The sequence below is a fragment of the Loxodonta africana genome, chromosome 2 (genome assembly GCF_030014295.1).
Source record: "Loxodonta africana isolate mLoxAfr1 chromosome 2, mLoxAfr1.hap2, whole genome shotgun sequence".
Classification (NCBI taxonomy): domain Eukaryota; kingdom Metazoa; phylum Chordata; class Mammalia; order Proboscidea; family Elephantidae; genus Loxodonta; species Loxodonta africana.
This window is the reverse complement of record NC_087343.1, coordinates 69,018,720-69,037,298: the sequence shown is the minus strand read 5'-3', so window position 1 is coordinate 69,037,298 and position 18,579 is coordinate 69,018,720. Positions and strand designations below refer to the sequence as shown.

Sequence of the window (18,579 nt, the reverse complement as noted above, 5' to 3'; positions counted from 1 at the left end):
CATCATGCTTGGCAAAGTTGAGAGTCAGTGAAAAAGAGGAAGACCCTCAACAAGATGGATTGACACAGTGGCTGCAACAATGGACTGAAGCATAACAATGATTGGGAGGATGTTGCATGACCAGGCAGTATTTCATTCTGTTGTACATAGGGTTGCTGTGAGTTGAAATTGACTCGGTGGCATCTAACAACAACAGGGGTTTCTGCCATCTGCTATGGTCAAAGGAATTGACCTTGCGCTCAGCTTTGAGTAGGGTATTTCTCTATTCCATGGAGGGCACAGCTGCACTCACTCAAATTATACATTCCCAAATGGCAATCACTGAAAGAGTAAGACCATTCATATTTGCCTCATCTAATTCATCTGGGGATGAAAAAGTCCACGGTGTTGCTCATAAAGTTCTGTATTCAACAGCGACCGCTTTTGAGTAAGGCCTAGGTGAGGATTATTACAAAACTGTCATGGGATGAATTGTGTACCCCCAAAATATCTGTCAGTTTGGCTGGGTCATGATTCCCAGTATTGGGTGATTGTCCACCATTTTGCATCTAATGTATTTTCCTATGTGTTGTGAACCCTGGTGGTGTAGTGGTTAAGTGCTACGGCTGCTAACAAAAAGGTCAGCAGTTCAAATCTGCCAGGTGCTCCTTGGAAACTCAATGGGGCAGTTCTACCCTGTCCTGTAGGGTCGCTATAAGTCAGAATCAGCTCGAGGGCAGTGGGTTTGGTTTGGTGGAGTTTTGTAAATCCTACCTCTATGATGTTAATGAGGCAGGATCAGAGGCAGTTATTTTTAACGAGACAGGACTCAATCTACAAGATAAGGTTGTGTTTTAAGTCAATCTCTTTTGAGATATAAAAGAGAGAAGCAAGCAGAGAGACAGGCAGATCTCATTAACACCAAGGAACAAGGGCCAGAAGCTCTCATCCTTTGGACCCATGGTCCCTGCACTGAAAAGCTCTTAGATGAGGGGAAGAATGATGACAAGGACCTTCCCCTGGAGCCAACAGAGAAAAAGCCTTCCCCTGAAGCTGGTACCCTGAATTCGGACTTCTAGCCTCCTAAACTGTGAGAGACTAAATTGCTCTTTGCTAAAGCAATCCACTTGTGGTATTTCTGTAGTAGCAGCACCAGATAACTAAGACAAAAACCAAAACAAATTTACATTTTTAAATGCTGGTGATTATATTTTCAAGAACACACAAGTACACAGTGAAGAGTTAATAAAGTGCTAGTACAAAAACAGAGAAGAGAGTTTTAAGAAGGTGAGTGATCCTTGACTCATACTTTCCATTATCGATTTCTTCCTCTGAGGAAAAATATCCACTTTTGGATATCAAAAGTATCCAAAATATATCCAAAAATATCCCCTACCTGCTTGTCATTACAGCAGAAAAGGAGTAAATACTTTTTTTTTTTTTTAAATAATTCACCTTGGGACAAAAATGACATAAAACCCAAAATGTTTTAGGTATACAATCAATTCACAAAACATTAAGCACTTACTATGCATCAGAGACAATTTTAGGAAAAAATCTCTATCTTCTACTTTAATTTTTCCTATATCAGAAATATTTTGGGGAGGTGATGGGTGATGTTTTATTTTTTAATTCTAAGACACATAGGAATATTCAGGGAAATAAAATGATAGGAATACGATACTGAAGATGAAAAATCAGAAATTACCTGTTCACTGATAATTAGTATCCAAGAAAGAAAAACATCAGATTCACATATTTCCTCACTTCTCTCACTTCTGTTAGTGGATGGCAAGAATGGAAATAAGAATTCCAAGCCAACTTGAAATACTTAAAAATTAGACCCACTAAGACTAAAATTCTGAACCTGAGGCTCTAACAGGCAGTCATTCTGGCTGAAAATTGGAAATGCCATGAGGAAGCAATTTAGATAATTACCGTTATGATTTTAAACTCCATTTGCCAGGAGTGCAGGAGCTCTTGCAGGCTTATTGGCAAGGAGTTTTGGTATTTTAATAAGTGGTGTTCACAGAGACCTACATTATCCTGAGACCAGAAGAACTAGTTAGTGCCCGGCCACAATCGATGACTGCCCTCACAGGGAGCACAATAGAGAACCCCTGAGGGAGCAGGAGATCAGTGGGATGCAGATGCCAAATTCTCATAAAAAGACCATACTTAATTGTCTGATTGTGACTAGAGGAATCCCGGCGGTCATGGTCCCCAAACCTTCTGTTGGCCCAGGACAGGAACCATCCCCGAAGACAATTCATCAGACATGAAAGGGACTGGACAGTGGGTAGGAGAGAGATGCTGATGAAGAGTGAACTAATTATATCAGGTGGACACTTGAGATTGTGTTGGCATCTCCTGTCTGGAGGGGGGATGGGAGGATACAGAGAGTTGGAAGCTGGCAAAATTGTCACGAAAGGAGAGACTGGAAGGGCTGATTCATTAGGGGGAGAGCAAGTGGGAGTAAGGAGTAAGATGTATATTAACTTATATGTGACAGACTGACTTGATTTGTAAACGTTCACCTGAAGCTCAATAAAAGTTAAAAAAAAAAAAAAAAGTGGTGTTCTGACACTGGTCTAGTAATCTCTTCCCAATTTTGTCCCAATGACTTCTTCCCATCTTTTCTACCAGGCTCAATGTTACTCTCTTATGAGTGTTCCTACTATCCCAGTGGGAAGCTGTCTCTTCTTTGGGCCTCTTCAGTACTTGGTATCGCTCCTTACTCTCACCCCCATTTGTCTTTTCACCTCTGTACTCATTGGTGTCCTAGGGTGGGACTGGGGTGGCTGATGCCACTGTGGTGATGCAGTGTCCTGCTCCTGCTACATCGTCCCTCTCTCTGGAAAAAAACAAGTTGGTTGGTTTCTGAATCACCCAGAATTCAACCCACCCTGGTCTGGGTCAAAAAATGATCCCATAAGGTCATTTTCAGAGTTTTCATAGGCAAACTACTAAGAAAGAATATTCCAAAGGTTAAAATGATTTGGGAAGACATGGTCTGGGGAAAGAAAGTCCAAAAAATTTGGACCTTGGAGGGAAGTGCTGGAGAAAGCTGAGCCAAGATCCATTCATATTCCACTGGCAGCTTCAGTAAAGCCATAATTTTGGTATTTTTCCTTCACGTCTGTTTTCCTCTTGTAACTAGCTGAGGAAACCTTAAAAACCCTCAAATCACCTGTGTACTGGATAAAGAGGTTCTCGTCCTGAAGTATATCCAGGGGAGGAGAGAGCCTCTGAGTGGAAATAATATTTTCTGGCAGTAAAAGGTAAGGAAAATAGTAGGTCGATTCTTGTGCCGCTCCAAGAAAAGATAAAGGCTGTCTTGGGAAACAGCCCAATGTAGTGGCAACAGTACAGACTCCGGCACCGGAGAGACCAGTGTTCAAACCCTAGTCCCGCCAAATATGTTGAGAAAACGACTCAAATTTTGGAAACTCAATTTACTATAAAATCAAGATTTAAAAAATTCATAGCTTTTTGGGTGCTCCAGGAAAGCTTACATAGGGTGCCTCACTTAAATTCAAAAGGTAGCCCTGGAGCCTCATTTGTTCTGGATAAGACCACCATCTTGGAACTGTGATGGAAACACCAAAAGAATCACAGGGACCTGGTGAAACAATCTCACCCATACAGTTTGTTCCATGGATGGTATAAATGGGTAAGTACTCAACTACTAACTGAAAGGTTGGAGGTTCAAACCCACCCAGGTGTGCCTCGAAAGACAGGCCTGGTGATCTACTTCCAAAAGGTCACAGCTATGAAAACCCTGTGGAGAACAATTCTACTCAGTAACACATGAAGTCATCATGAGTCGGAATCAACTTCAAGGCAACTGATTTGGCAGTTTAGTTTTTATGACTCTTTTACTCGCTATGAGTTGGAATCGGCTTCAGGGCAACTGGCTCAGTTTTTACCATTAGGCCACTGTAGGCTGGTCATTCCTAATCAACATGTCAGCTTTTAAAAGGATTATCTCACTGGGTTGTAAGTAAATCTTAATTATTTCAGACGAACTCATTTAATTACGAGGTAATATGTGCAAAAGGTACAGCACATAGTAGGCTCTCAACCCATGTAAAACCCTATTTATATTTGCCCTTTGCTTAAGACAGATAGTGTGTCCTGAGATTTACATGGCAGGAGACCCAAGGCTACACAAATAAAAGAGAAAGACATTGCTACTTGTTCCTCAAAGCTCAGCCCAAGTGGTATCATGCCCTTTATAAAGTGTTCCCTGGCTACACTCACTCAAACACAGTTGATTGCTGCTTCCACTATGCTTCTACTATGCCATCTGAATATTTCTATTGCAGTATTGATAGCACTGTTTTGCCATGATTTCTTTACATATCCGTCTCTACAAAAATGATTGGCAATAGGCTCAAGGGCACGGTCTGTGTTATTCTTCTTCATACTTTCAGAGCCTAGCACAGAATCTGGCCGACAGTAGGTGTTTAATAAAGAAACAAGTAAACAAACAAACCAAGAAGGAAATGGGAAGGAAGGAGAGGTAGATGCTTAGAGATCTCCTTCCACTTCTTTATCTTCCACCAAGCACCCTTTTCCTCACTTCTCCTATCCAAACTCCCTACTCTGCCTGTCTCCCCAGCTTTGGTAGAAATCCTATCCTAGGCCTCAGAAAACATCACTTTTTAGCTTAGAAATTAGGAGATTCTTGATCTCATTAGACATCTAGTATGGAGTGAGGTAGGCAAGGAAGCCACATGATACAGTCCTGGCCAATGAAATATTCATGGAAAAGGCTTCTGAGGAAATTCTTTAAAAAGGGATATGCTTAAACTGGCTTATGTCTTTGCCTTTTGCATCTGCCTTCCCTGCTTGCCTGGAACATGGCCACAAGTGGAGCTCCAATAGTAATCTGGGACCTGAGGAAAAGGCCTTGTAGTACTACAGAAATCACAGCCCTGATATCCTTGATAACTCATGAACAAATGCTTGCAATTCCCTTCCCCAGGATTTTAATTATGTGAAAAAAAATAGCCCATGTGTTAAAGTCACTGTTACTTGCAGCTGAAGACAACTCTTAACTGATAATTTAATCTTCTTTCTTTTCCTCAGACATGCCAAGGTCGGGTTATCTTAGGGTCTTTACAATTGTTATCCTCTTTGCCCAAAATGCTTTTCTCTCAGACTCTCATATAACTGGTCCCGTTCTCAGAGTCAGATACCAAGTTAGAATGTCACCTTCTCAGGAGGGCCTTTCTGACCACCTTATCTGAAAATCATTACCCATACTGCATCATCCTTTAATAATATCATCCTGTTTTATTTTCTTCATTATACTTAATACTGTCTGAAATGCTCTCTTTGCTTATTAATTTTCAATCACCCTCTACCATGAATACAGAGGCCTTCTCTATTTTATTCAGGGCTATTATATCTCTAGCACCAAGAACAGTGTATGGTACATGGTAGGTGCTCTATGAAAAGATTCCCAGAAAGGAAGATGGCTTGCTTCCAGAGTTGGAAAAAAAAAAAAAATCCCCATAGAAAATTGTGTCATATATGTTCAATAGGTTTATAATTTAGGGAATTTGGTACTAGATACTGTTACGGCCTAACTACTATATATAACATTGTTTATACGGGTTAATGAGTTTCAAGTTCAATTTCTCTTAATTAGCTCATTATTTTTTTTAACCTTGACCATAGATCATCTTGCAGCTTATTCTCTTATCTAGAAAACCCTGCCTCCCTGAGTTTCCCAACTGCCTCCCCACCTTTTATTGCTAATAGCTCATTAGATTTTAACTCCTTTATGACATTTTTCTTCAATTTATAAAAAGTGGTTTAAAAAATTTTTTTTAAGTGTCCACTCAGTCTCAGATTTTTTCTAATTGATTTCTGACATGCCGCTGCTTTCACTCTTTGCAGGTCCTCTCCCATCTCACACACTGTGTTCTGAAAGTTGTATGCAAGCCCTTTCGAAGGCACCTTGCCTAACTTCTTGCCTTCCGAAATAGGTTCCTGAACCTCATATCTCTTCAATGGGTCCATTTTAAAAAAGCTTTTGCTTTTTGCTTCCTCTGTTCTGGTTTTCATTTTGAAGAATATAGCAGACTATGGTGAGACTACAAGTAAGACCTGGACATTCAGGAGACTGAATTTTTTTTTTTTTAATGGATGAAGAGTATCCCCTTATATATAGAAACCACCTACATAGACTAGTAGAATATAGTCATCCTGTTACTTACATGTTAAGAATAGAAAGTAGGCCAGCTAGGATAAGTGGCAAGCTTGAAAGTTAAGTGGTAAAAGATAAATCCAGGAATGCAGGACGGGTACTACGACAGAATTGCCTCCCAGTGTCCACTGTCTCCCTTTTCCTTAGTAATAAAACTCTGGTTTTATTTAAGATGGCAATGCCAAAAGAATATATTTCCCAGTCTCCCTTGCAATTAGGTGTGAACATGTGATGCAATTTTGGAAGAAATTTTATGTGGGACTGCTTACAGAGAGCTGACCTAGGTGGGAAGTGTGGCCTTTTGCCTTTCATCCTTTCTTCCTTCTTCTAGTTTAGAAATTGAACTGATAGCTGAAGCTTCTGCAGTAATCTTATATCATAAAGCGAGACTGAGGATGGAAGCCATAAACTAAGAATGGGTGACAGAACGACGATTTCATGAAGCCGCCACACCAGTTTTGGATTACCCACTCTAGGGCTTCTTTCTTGTAAGAGAATAAACCCTGATGTCTTTAAGTAACTGCTATTTTGAGCTTTTTGCTAAATGTAGCCAAATATGATCCTTTTTGATAGAGTCTCATTTGGGGAGCTTTTAAAAATATCCCAGTGCCTAGGCTACAACCCATACCAATTAAATCAGAAACTCTAAGGATGGCACTCAAGCATCAATATTTTCTTTTAATGCTTCCCAGGTAGTTCCAATGTGCAACTGAAGTTGGAATCATTGTTTCAGGCCAGTAGACTTCATATTTAGCATGTTTGGGAATCTCTTGGGGGGTGTGGTGGTTCTTGCTGAAAATTCAGATTTCTAGGCCTTACTCCACAGGAATTTTTGGTTCTTCAGGTCTGAGAGCACCCCATGTGATTGTGATACAGGTGATCTCAGGCTTACATTTGAAGAAACTCTGATTTAGGCAATGGGGAATCTTTGGAAGTTTTAAAGCAGAGCAATGACATAATCTGAGGAGAGTTTTAGGGGGATTAGTCTGAATCTAGCTAATAAGTTGAAAAGAAGAGATGAGAGACCTCAGGCAAGGGGACTAATACTGCAAGAGTTGATGGCCTGAGGGGATACAGTTTTGAACTAAGATGTTGGCCACAGAAATGGGACAAATAAGGAGACATACAATAGACACTGCAAAAGACAAAACACTACAGGACTTAATAACTCTTGGGACATGAGGTGGAGGGAACTTGAAGATTTTTATTCTTGGTGACTGAAGAATACACTGGCTTAGTACGTATTTCCCCTTTTTGCTTGAACTCTTAAATTGATATAGATTACTAGTTCGCTACGTATCTACAGCTGCAAAAGGTATTGATTTTTGTCAATCTGATTGTATCTAGAGTTTTCCATTAGTTTGGAAACGTTTATTTGCTAAATCAGCCCTTCTATTTAAAGACTCTGGCACTTTATCCTAAGAAGAGTCCATTTCACAAATAAATTTAGTGTTTCTTTATACACACCCTATATATGTATATAGATTAGCAATTAAATATTTTTCATGAGATGTTTACTTTAAAAAAAATCATGTCTTGCAAAGGAAATAAATTGGGTAGCATTACAGTTACCGCTGTAGAGATGTGCTTCGTATAGATATCTTTCTGGAATGAGATACTACTAAGCTATCAAGGGCGAAAGTTTAAAAATGGTTTTAAAAGGTGATCTCAATGGTAAATGATTATTTAATTATTCAATATAAAGCTACCAAGCAGATAGATATTACCCTGATAGTTTTATCAAATAACCTCAATTAAGCATAATTTTTTATGAGTAATTCTAAAATACACACTGCCCACTGATTCATTGTAATAATAAAAATCTACTCTTTAGAAATTGGTTTTAGCTATGCTCTTGAAGTTCTCTGTTATTTAAAAACCGACGTCCTGGTTTTAGATTTATAAACCAGAAAAAAAAATTAAGAATCAAATGTGATAGAATTGTCATAACGTGTAAGCTACTCTAATTTCTCAATCCTTACTAGTCTGTGGCAAGACATGGTTTCTTTTAATATAGGCTTGAAAGTGCCAAACTAACTGAACAAAAAAGATGCACATATGAAGCCATCACTGAGCTTGGCACTCAGGGTGCAGAGATGAATAAGACACAGCCTTGCTCTCATGCACTTCACAGTATAAATAATAAAGTGACAATGAATTTTCCTAAAGTCATTTTAGATTTAATTTTCTCTCTAATTGGAACATCTATTAAGAAACACCAACAAGGTGAAAGTCATTAGATCTGTTCAAAACAGACAAAGGCTAAACTTTAATAGGCAATGGGAGGGCACTTGTCTAAACTCCAAGTCACATTTAGTTCAGTTGCTAATAATAGCACTTTCTTGTGTGTGTGTGTGTGTGTGTGTGTGTGTGTGTGTGACCAAAGGGGTGTCTTATTTTTCTAATTTCATTGTAAACACATGCATTTTTATACTGTAGTTTTTATTCCTTTTGATAATCCAATTATCCATCTTTAGTCAGTGGGAGTCCCTTAGGTTAGTTCCTATGTCCCTCTGACATGACTCCATTTATACTGGATGTCTTCCTTACTTTCTGGCACAACAAAATGTCCCTGACTCTTGTGAATTTCTTGTCCAGAAGTAGAAGCAGCTGCTTCTCTTTACTGCCCTGGTACCTTTTAGGGGAAATTGTACCAAACTTTAAAACTTTTATTTCTAATTGTGGTAAGTATATATTTATATATATGAAATAAAACCTTTCCTATTTCAACATTTTTTTACAAACACAATTCAGTGATATTAATTACATTTATCATCTTGTGCAACCATCTGGGGTGAGTTAGAACCCTGTCACTTGCTCTAGAGTATTCTTATGGGTCCTTAACCAGCAGTCTGAGCTCCACTGAGGAACTACTACCTGCTCAATTCTTCCATCCAGACCAGAGAAAGCGACTGTCTCACTGGTGGTTTGACCAAGTGCCTCCCCTTCTCTTCCCAGCATTCTGTCCTTCAGGTGGATATTTGTTCCACCTTCAGATGAAAACAGTTGCTGTCAAGTTGATTCCGACTCATGGTGACCTTGTGTGTGTCAGCGCAGAGCTGTGTTCCACAAGGTTTTTAAGGTCTGATTTTTCAGAAGTCGGCCTTCAGGCCTTTCTTCTGCAGCACCTCTGGGTGAACTTAAACTGCCAGTCTTTTGGTCAGCAGCTGAGTGTGTCAGCCATTTGCATCACAGGGGCTCCCCACCTTCAGATACTAGTAACTAAATTGGTTACATCAGAGTGCTAGCCATATTGAGGGTTCAGTACCTTTGTGAACACATCCATTTCATATCGAAAATGTTCTATTAACGGTTGCAAACACCACCCCGATTATTAGCTACAATCTTTCAAATGATAAAACACTGGGCACTGGGAGTTTTGGTTAGGCAGATCACCACCCACGCTTGGCAAAACAACCCAAAGTACAAGTTCTATTGCAGACGGGTCTAGAGAATTGTTCTCCTATCCTTGTCTCTGATGGATAGCACATACTTTTTGTGTAGGTATAACATGCCTTTCATTATTTGACTAGCAGTGAGTGTACGAATTTAAAAGCAAAAACATTTGTGATAGAAAGGGGAAATAAAGGATACAGTGCAAGCACGGCATGTGTGCTAACCACGGGCCTCTTTTACTAATAGCAGAGGCTGTTGCTGCCCAACTAAGGCCTTCATCTGTGGATCAAAGAAGACAGAGAGCTGCCTCCGTGGTCATCAAGCTCTTTTCCCCTACTCTTGTTGTTAGCTGCTGTGGACTCACCCCCAATTCACAGCGACCCCACCACAACAGATTGAAATGCTGCCTGGTCCTGTGTCATCTCTATGATAGGTTGTGGATTGGATTGGTGTGATCCACAGGGTTTTCATGGCTGATTCACAGAAGTAGATTGTCAGGCCTTTCTTCCAAGTCCATCTTAGTCTAGAAGCGCTGCTGAAACCAGTTTATCATCATAGCAACATGGAGGCTGCCACTGACAGATGCATTGCCTGGATCTCCCACAAGGAAGACTAGAACTCTATACGAAACCAACAGTCTCCTATTCTACCACCCCACATAACTGCTGCTGCCTCAGCCAGAGTGGTGAGAGTGAGCATTACTGATTGAGCTGCAAGTCTCTATTCTTTATTCTCCTCCTCAGTCTCCCACCTTGCAACTCCCTGGCAAACAGAACAAGGAGCGGGCAAGACACTGGCTAGAAGTGAGACTAGAAAAAAATGAGCAGAAAAATCAAAAAGGAATCATAAAAAAATAAATGAAACAAAAAAATTGAAGAAAGAGATGGAAGAAAAAAAAGAAATACATAGACACGGCTGGTCAGGAAAAAAATTTCTGGAGAGAAAAACCTGAATCTGTGGTTTTAGATCTCTAGGGTATTGCTCCAGAAAACCACATTGCTCCAGAAAACCATTAGAAAATTCAGATTCTTCTTGTGAACTTAGTATGTTCACATCCTGACAAATTACTTTGGGAATAAACTTCCTGCATGGTGCTTATTTTTTCCTTCCTCAGCTCTGAAAACAAAGTCTATGTAATTCTACATGAATTAATATAGAACACTGGAAAGGTGAAGTCAGAAGACTCAGAGGTCATTCATTTCAACCCTCTCACTGTATTGTACAGAGAACTTAACAAGCTTGTCCAATGACACACAGTCTGTACCAGAACTAGGTCAAAAGATAAATGTTACATGATCTATGAAGAATCTAGGTTGATTTATACAACGAAAATGTTTCTAAGCTTAACTATTTTTGAGCTCTTGCACCTCCATATTATTTTAAGTTATTCAAGAAAAGGCCTTTTGATAGCTATCTTAGTTATCTAGAGCTGCTATAACAAAAATACCACAAGTGAGTAGCTTTAACAAACAGAAATTTATTTTCTCACAGTTTAGGAGGCTGGAAGTCTGATTCATGGTGCTGGCTCTAGAAGAAGGCTTTCTCTGTCTGCTCTGGAGGAAGGTCCTGGTCTCTTTGAGTTTCTGCCCCTGGGTGACCTTCATGTGGCTTGGCATCTCTTTCACCCCATCTCTGCTTCCTTGCTTGCTTGTTTAATCTCTTTTTATATCTCAAGAGAGATTGACTCAATATATACCCTACACTAATCCTGCTTCATTAACATAAAAAGACAAGCCATTCCCAAATGGGATTGTAACTCCAGGCATCAGGGGTGGGAATTATACAATAAGCACATAAGCACGGTGCTTACCTTGCTTACCAGATCATCTGTAGTGAACAATTTCACACGGTTGCACCACATCTACTAATCTGTAGTGAACTTGTTCTCTACAGATTAGTAAATTAGCTCAAGTAAACCCATGCTTACCTTGCTTACTGGGTAATCCGCCGCTGTTAGGGATTGTAAATTTGAAAAAATGCTTTGATTCTGTAGGAAGGTGCTGTGGGGTTGGAAGAGAGAGAGATGCCAGCTGTACCTAGAAGCAGAATCTTTGACGTGGTGAAAAACATGAAATTGTTCGGTACATATGATCTGGTAAGCAAGGTAAGCATTCTGGGTACATTGTCTATTGAATTTTTTACTAGGCATAGAGGTTGGGGTTTACAACACATATTTTGGGTGGACATAATTTAATCCATAATAACAGCCATCTGGGAAACCTCAACCTAGAAAACTTAGAACATGATATAAGAAATCAAGGTAAACAAGGAATTATTCCAATCAATACATTTTTGGGAAAAATATTTGATAGATTAATGTTTTTAAAATAAATGTATCTTGATAACCTGAATTTCAAATGTCTTATCAGTAATTATAATAATACTAATCTGCACTTAGTATTAGCTATCACACACACAGAATTTACTATATGCTAGAAAGTCTTCAAAGTGTTTGATGAATGTTAACTTACTCGATCCTCACAATACCATATAATTTGGTCCATTATTAATTAACTCTGTTTTGCTGATTAGGAAACTGAGGCACAGAGGGAAAATACCTTTACCTAATGTCATATCATTCATGAATGGTAGCGCTAAGATTTGAACACTGGCAGTCAGGCCTCAAAGTCTATATATTTAACCACTCTACTACTGCCACTCACCACTCTGAAACAATGTGCACATTAATACACACTTGTCTCCCTAGTTAGTGGTAGAGCCAGGATTTTTCCAAGTCTAATCTGACTTCTCATAGAGATCTTATAGGACAGCATAGAACTGCCCCATAGGGTTTCTATGGCTGTAACCTTTACAGAAGCAGACAGCCACATCTTTCTCCTGAAGAGCAGCTGGTAGGTTCCAACCACCAACCTTTGAGTCAGCAGGTGATCACTTAACCACTGCACCACAGGGCTCCTTTTGTCGGAATGCACTCCATGGCAACGGGTTAATTAACTTATAGTCAATACTCTTTCCTGTCACACGGTACTGTCTTTCACATTATCATATTTAAATCTTATTTTAAAAATCTTGAGTAAATTCTTCTACATTTTGAATTTCTTCAGTGGCTACTAACAGAAAGTGGTGGTGTAAGAAAGATCAGTCCAGCACAGACAGCTTTGGTCTGGTCTCCACAGTGTCAGCATGGGGATGAAAATCCTAACCACTAGCCCACCAGCATAAACTCCCAGGGGTTGCTGGAGGATGCTGGTTCATCTGGGTCACCTCTACCCTGCGTGCTGTGCTCTGGAGGTGGTGTGGTCAATGCAACAGGCATTAGACCAGGGAATGAGACTAGCTTCTCTTAGAACAGCCTCAGACTGGCAGAATGCCATCTACATGGGGGCACTGGGCTCCCTTAATTCTCTCAACTACCCCATGAGTGGGCATGACAACCTCTAGTTTACAGATGAGAGAATTGACATTTAGAAAGTTCAGTAATTCCACCAAGGTCACAAAAGCCAGGATTGAGCCTAGGTCTGCCTTCAAAGTCTTCACTCTTACTCTACCAAGTTGTCTCTAAAGCCACCTAAATCCCCTGAACCTCAGATTCCTCAAATATAAAACAAGGAGATTGAGTACTCTGTGTGCCATGGAGCCCGAAGGATTCCTTGAAGGGAAGGTGCCTCAGAATTCACTTTGGGAAGGAATTCCAAGGACACAGGGCACCAGACCACTCTCTCCCTACTGCTCACAACTCTCCCCTCCCCATGCATGCACCAGAGCAAAGCAATTCCAGTTTGACTTGCCTTATGAATTTGGCTTTCCACATTTAGATTGAGGAGAGAATTCTACTGTTAAAAAAAGTTCGGGGACCACTCTACCAAGTGACCTTTAAGGCCTGTTTAGAATAGAATCAGAGTCATGAAGATATAAAAACTTTTGTAAATCAAGCTAGTCAGAAGAGACAGTGGATTCACTTGGCTGAGTCTGTCCAAAAACATCTGGTGCCTTTGAAAGAAAAGGCTATGGCTGCCAACTTCTGCTGATCGAAACACACAATTTGAGAACGCGTTTCCATTGTGTCTGTGAAGATAGACAGCTTACCCAGGGCCAATTAATGATGAACATAGTCTGAGTTTTCTTCTCTTGTGGTTACCATCCCTTGAGGGTTTCAACTGGTCAGGGATGAAAAGGACTCAGCATTTGGTGACTTGTTTAATTCTAACTTGTTTTTCTCTTCCTATTTATCTTGCCTAATCCTCTTTTTACCCCATCCTCCTCCTGTCCTGTCTGCCTTCTCTGGTTCCAAACCCAGCTAGCAGGCAGGGAAGGGGGGTTTGGGTTGGTAAGAAGTAAGTGAATTCATTTACTCCTTTGAGTGCTGCCTTTCCCCTACCTGAATTCCTATACAAGGCAAAGCTTTGTCATTCAGATGACAACTATAGGGCTGGCATCTTGATGGATGCACAAAAAGCCAAATTTCATTTCACTCTATCCCGATAGATAGATCACATCCTTTTAATCAAAGACAACATATATAGAAATGAATAAAGCTAATGAAAGACCAAGTGTTAATCATTGTGATGGCTACCATATCTTAAAAAATAAAAACACAGATTTATTGAGGTGCATTTCATATGCCATAAAATTCATTCATTTTAAGTGTTCCATTCAATAATTCTTAGTAAATACACAGAGTTGTGGAAACCCTGGTGGTGTAGTGGTTAAGTGCACTGCTGCTAACCAAAAGGTCGGCAGTTCAAACCCACCAGGCGTTCCTTGAAACTATATAGGGCAGTTCTACTCTGTCCTATAGGGTCACTATGAGTTGGAATCAACTCGACAGCAATGGGTTTGGTTTTCTGTTTGTTTGTTTTATACAGAGTTGTATAGCCATCACCACAATCCAATTTCAGAACATTTCCATCACCCCCAAAATCCCTTAAACTCATTTTCAGGTACTCTCTGTTTCTACCCCCAATCCTAGGCAACCACTAATCTACTCTGTGTCTCTAGAATTTTTTTCTGGGCATTTCGTATAAATTAAATCATATAACATGGAGCCTTTTATGACTGGCATCTTTCACCTAGTGTAATGCTTTTGAGGTTCATCTATATTGCTTCATGTATCAGGACTTCATTCCTTTACACATAATACATTTTTGAATGGCAGCATTACACAGAGGAAAGAGCATGGACTTCATAATCATATAAACCTGGGGCTGAATCACAGCTCTACCACTTCTTAGTTGTATGACTTTGTGGTTAAGTTCCTTAACTTCTCTGAGACTCATTTGTAGAATAAGGATGATAAGCCTTCCCTCAGAGGATTGTTCTATGAATTAGTTGAATTGTGCCAGCAAACATTCAAGAAATCCATTCTTTCTTTCTGCACTTCCCAAGAACGTTTGCTTTTCTAAAACTCACCCCTGGATCAAACTTTAAACTGAATCCTACAGCCTCCCTATCAGCCATCATATCAAGCTTGAAATGGGAGATCACAAAACAAGCAGTATCAGAAACAGAATTCCACAACAAGAATCACAGCCTTTATTAATGGCACCCAGATGGTGAAGACTAAAGGGATTTCCTCCAATTACACTGCTGTCATTTTTCATAAAGAACGTTAAACTTAATTATTTCAAAGAGGAAAATGTGTCAAATTCTACCCTAGAACATTTTATGGAGTTGGTCTAACTTTTCAGAGTTCTAAAACACCATATTTACCCCACTCACTCTTATAAAACTGTCCTCATTAACATCAGCCCTCAGATAAGATGCAATCAAATAGTAAAGGGCAATGAACCTAGGTGTAAATAAAATTCACCTCGAGTCCTCAAAACTCTCCTTTGACCAATAGTTTCAGATTCTTTCCTCCCTAAACCTTTGGAAGAACTTGAATTTTAAGTGTGTAGCAAAACAGACTGACTTGAAGTCCTTGTTTGTTTCTCTAGTCCACCTTCTCTGATTAGGACATGTCATCTATTTGAGTCCCAACTTAAACGGATCCCGGATGTAACTCTTGGACACAAAGTTTACAAAGATTCTACCCCTTAGCCCTGAGTGTAAAGTTTTCTGTTCTAAACTTGCACTTCTTTCTGAATCATTATTTCTCTACAGCTTTTAATCCACCACTGCTCCCCTTCAGGAGACCTGGTGGCATAGTGGTTAGGAGTCACGGCCGCTGCTGCTCCCTTCATGTTTTTGGCTATTTCTCTTCCCTTCTTATTTGCGATTTGTCACAGGTGCATTTCTTCCCTGAATTTCCCACCACCTCCACTGCCAGTGATGCTCCCAGCTTCACTTCCTATTAAGCATAGTTAAAAAAAGAAAAGGATAACGCTCCTTAATATTTCTACTAAATAAAATAGGTTTGGAGCATATTTTATTTAGCCCTCACTTCAAGGAGATTAGCACAGTGTATCTTTATCTATAGCATAAAATAACTGTTGTCAAATGTAAACTAGTTATTAGAAGATGCAGCAATGGCTTTGTTATCTTTACATACTAATAATAGTCACTATACATATTATCGCATTAAATGTGATCAAGAGTGATACTCTCAAATTGGTAAATTAGGTATATTCCCTACCAGTGATTAGTCTGCAATATTAGCAAGTGTGCCTGACTAATTTGAGCTTCTATTATGATAAAATCATATTCACATGGATAAACAAATGAGCGCTATATAGAGACTAATTTGGCACTTCCGTTAATGTATTTATGTAAGGATTTCTGTGTCTCTTTGCTGCAAGTACTTACATTGAAAATAGGAACAGTTAACAAAATTTATGGCTAACTTTCCTCCCAATATTGAGAGATCAGAAGAAACTGATGGGGTCCCAAGAGACACATTTCTCCTCACTATGTTATCACCTAAAATAGCCTTGGGAACCCATAAGTGTAATAAAAAACAAACAAAAATAATTTGGGGGCATCAACAGCTTAAGTTTAGTTAGATTTGTGAGTTCCCCCATGTTCAAAAAGTTGTTTATCTTTTCGTTTTTTTAATGTTTAAACTTCCTTTTCATATCACTATAGTGAAAACAGAATTTATAACCAAGACTTTATTTCAAGGATTTTATTTTAAGCATTATCATAGGAATTTATCTGATGGTATAAATAGTTTAGTAAATCTGGGATTTAGCGAAGATTTTCTCCTCTACCGCACAGGCCTTTTATTCAGCAGCACATGACAAAATCATCTTGAAACATGATGATTTAACTTTAGTTTCATCAAACAGTCAGCAAAGAATCGTGAGCCCAAAATTCCAGTATACGGCTAGCATACTGAAAGCTAATTTTTTAAAACACACTTAATGACCAAAAACTTCAAAGTATACACAAAAATCACAGAGCTTTTGGATAATGATTTGGCAAACAGTTTGTTTTTAGCTTTTTTTAGAGAACCTTGATCTCAGGGTGATCAGTTAAAAACCCCAGATTTGTAGAAACCCACTCTGAGACCTTTGCCACCAAAAAGATCTGCCAACAACCGTGCATTATTTATATGAATTACCAAACAGTGTCAAGAGTCTCCTACCCGGAGATGGCTGCAAGTTTTTGATGTGCCTGACGGGCCATTTCACAGCCTTTGGTTCTTGTCTTGTGCATTTCTGCCCGGAGTGAGGGGCAGCTGACCGAGACATCCCCAATAGAAATGACCAATTCTCGGTACAGGGCCACTTGTGTGTTGAACTCTTGAACAAGCTGCAAAAGAAGCAAATTTCTTTCACTAAACACTTATCATTAGAAAGTTTCCTACTTCATGCGCATAAACAGGGGCCTTAGCTGACCCCTGATCCATGCCCCCAAATCTCCAGCTAAGGAGACTACAAACTCTTTAAAGCTTAAGCCACAAAGACAGCAAGTTCTTTTTATCCAAGGCAAGTGTTGATTTTTCATCACAGCAAGCTCTATTATGGAAGCTCTATTTCCAGACCTACTGTCCCCCATCAGTTCAGACTGTTTCTGAAGAGCAAGAGCATATTTGGAGACCTAACATGCCACTCCCAGGTCTACAGAGAAAGATTCTGGGAGCTCCAGCATAGACGTTCCCCTCTACTTCTGCGAGGAGGTTGGATACGAATTTGAAGTTGCACGGGGATAAAAATCAAACCGAGAATGTAACAGGCAAACCATTCACTTCCTGCCGGGCCACTGAACCTCTCCGGTTTTGGAGACTGACAGGAAGACCCGCCACAGCCTTCAGCTGGAACCTTCGTCCTCACCACAGCGGCCAGCGCACTCTTTGGGTTTGTTTGCTACTGTCTCCCCACAAAGGCAGCACCCCCACCTCCTCGCTCTCGGATGAGCTAGCCAGTTCTCTGTGTTCTTTGCGTTCACCATTCTCTGAGGAGAGAACCGCGACCTGCAGCCGCTGACCCCCAAGACCCTTGCCGTGGCACTTTCCTCCACAGAGCCATCACTACCTGGGTATCACCCTGAATTTGAAGGCTACAGGTTTAAAAATAGTGCACGTGCACGTGATCTGCACAGAGGCGCTGAGGGTGGAGGAGTGGCTGGCACTCAAGCAAACGATTAACATACACGACTCCCCTACCCCCTCTCCAAAAAAGAAAAAAAAAAAAAAAAAAAGCGCCGTTTTCACCCACCATCTTGCAGTCGTCCAGGGTTCGCTGGGTTTTGTGGGCGCTCTCGGAGCCGCTGCCCCTGCGCTCCCAATCCCCGCTCTGAAGCGGAGTCTTGCTGCTCTGGAAGATCGAGGAGCGGGTGGACCGGCCGGGGCGCTTTCTGCGCCCATTCGGTGCAGAACTCATGCACACACATCCACTAAACCCAAGCCGCTGGTGCAGTGCGCCCCGGTGCCGGCGGCCCGGTCGTTGCCCTGCGCGCCGCGGCCAAGTAGCCGGAGCGGTGACAAGAGACGCGCCGCTCACAGGGTTGAGGTTGGCTGCGCGGGTGGGTAACCTTCAGCTTGAAGGAGAGCGGCGGAAGCGTTAGCTGTGCAGTGCAGCATCGCTTCCACTAGCAGCGAGGAAGGGGCTCGATCAAGTTCTGCTCAGCAGCATTGCGGGCCC

General features: G+C 40.5%; 1 protein-coding gene across 1 annotated transcript in view; it reads right to left on the bottom strand.

Annotated features, from left to right (window-relative positions):
* RGS7BP (regulator of G protein signaling 7 binding protein) overlaps positions 1-18,318 on the bottom strand; it is a 165,716-nt gene extending 147,398 nt beyond the window's left edge. Inside the window, exons 1-2 of the mRNA XM_003408059.4 lie at positions 18,154-18,318; positions 17,082-17,248 (exon numbers count right to left, since the gene is read on the bottom strand). Coding sequence (XP_003408107.1) covers positions 17,082-17,248; positions 18,154-18,318 — 332 coding nt within the window. The remainder of the gene's footprint in view (positions 1-17,081; positions 17,249-18,153) is intronic.
* Between the last annotated feature and the right edge of the window lie 261 nt (positions 18,319-18,579).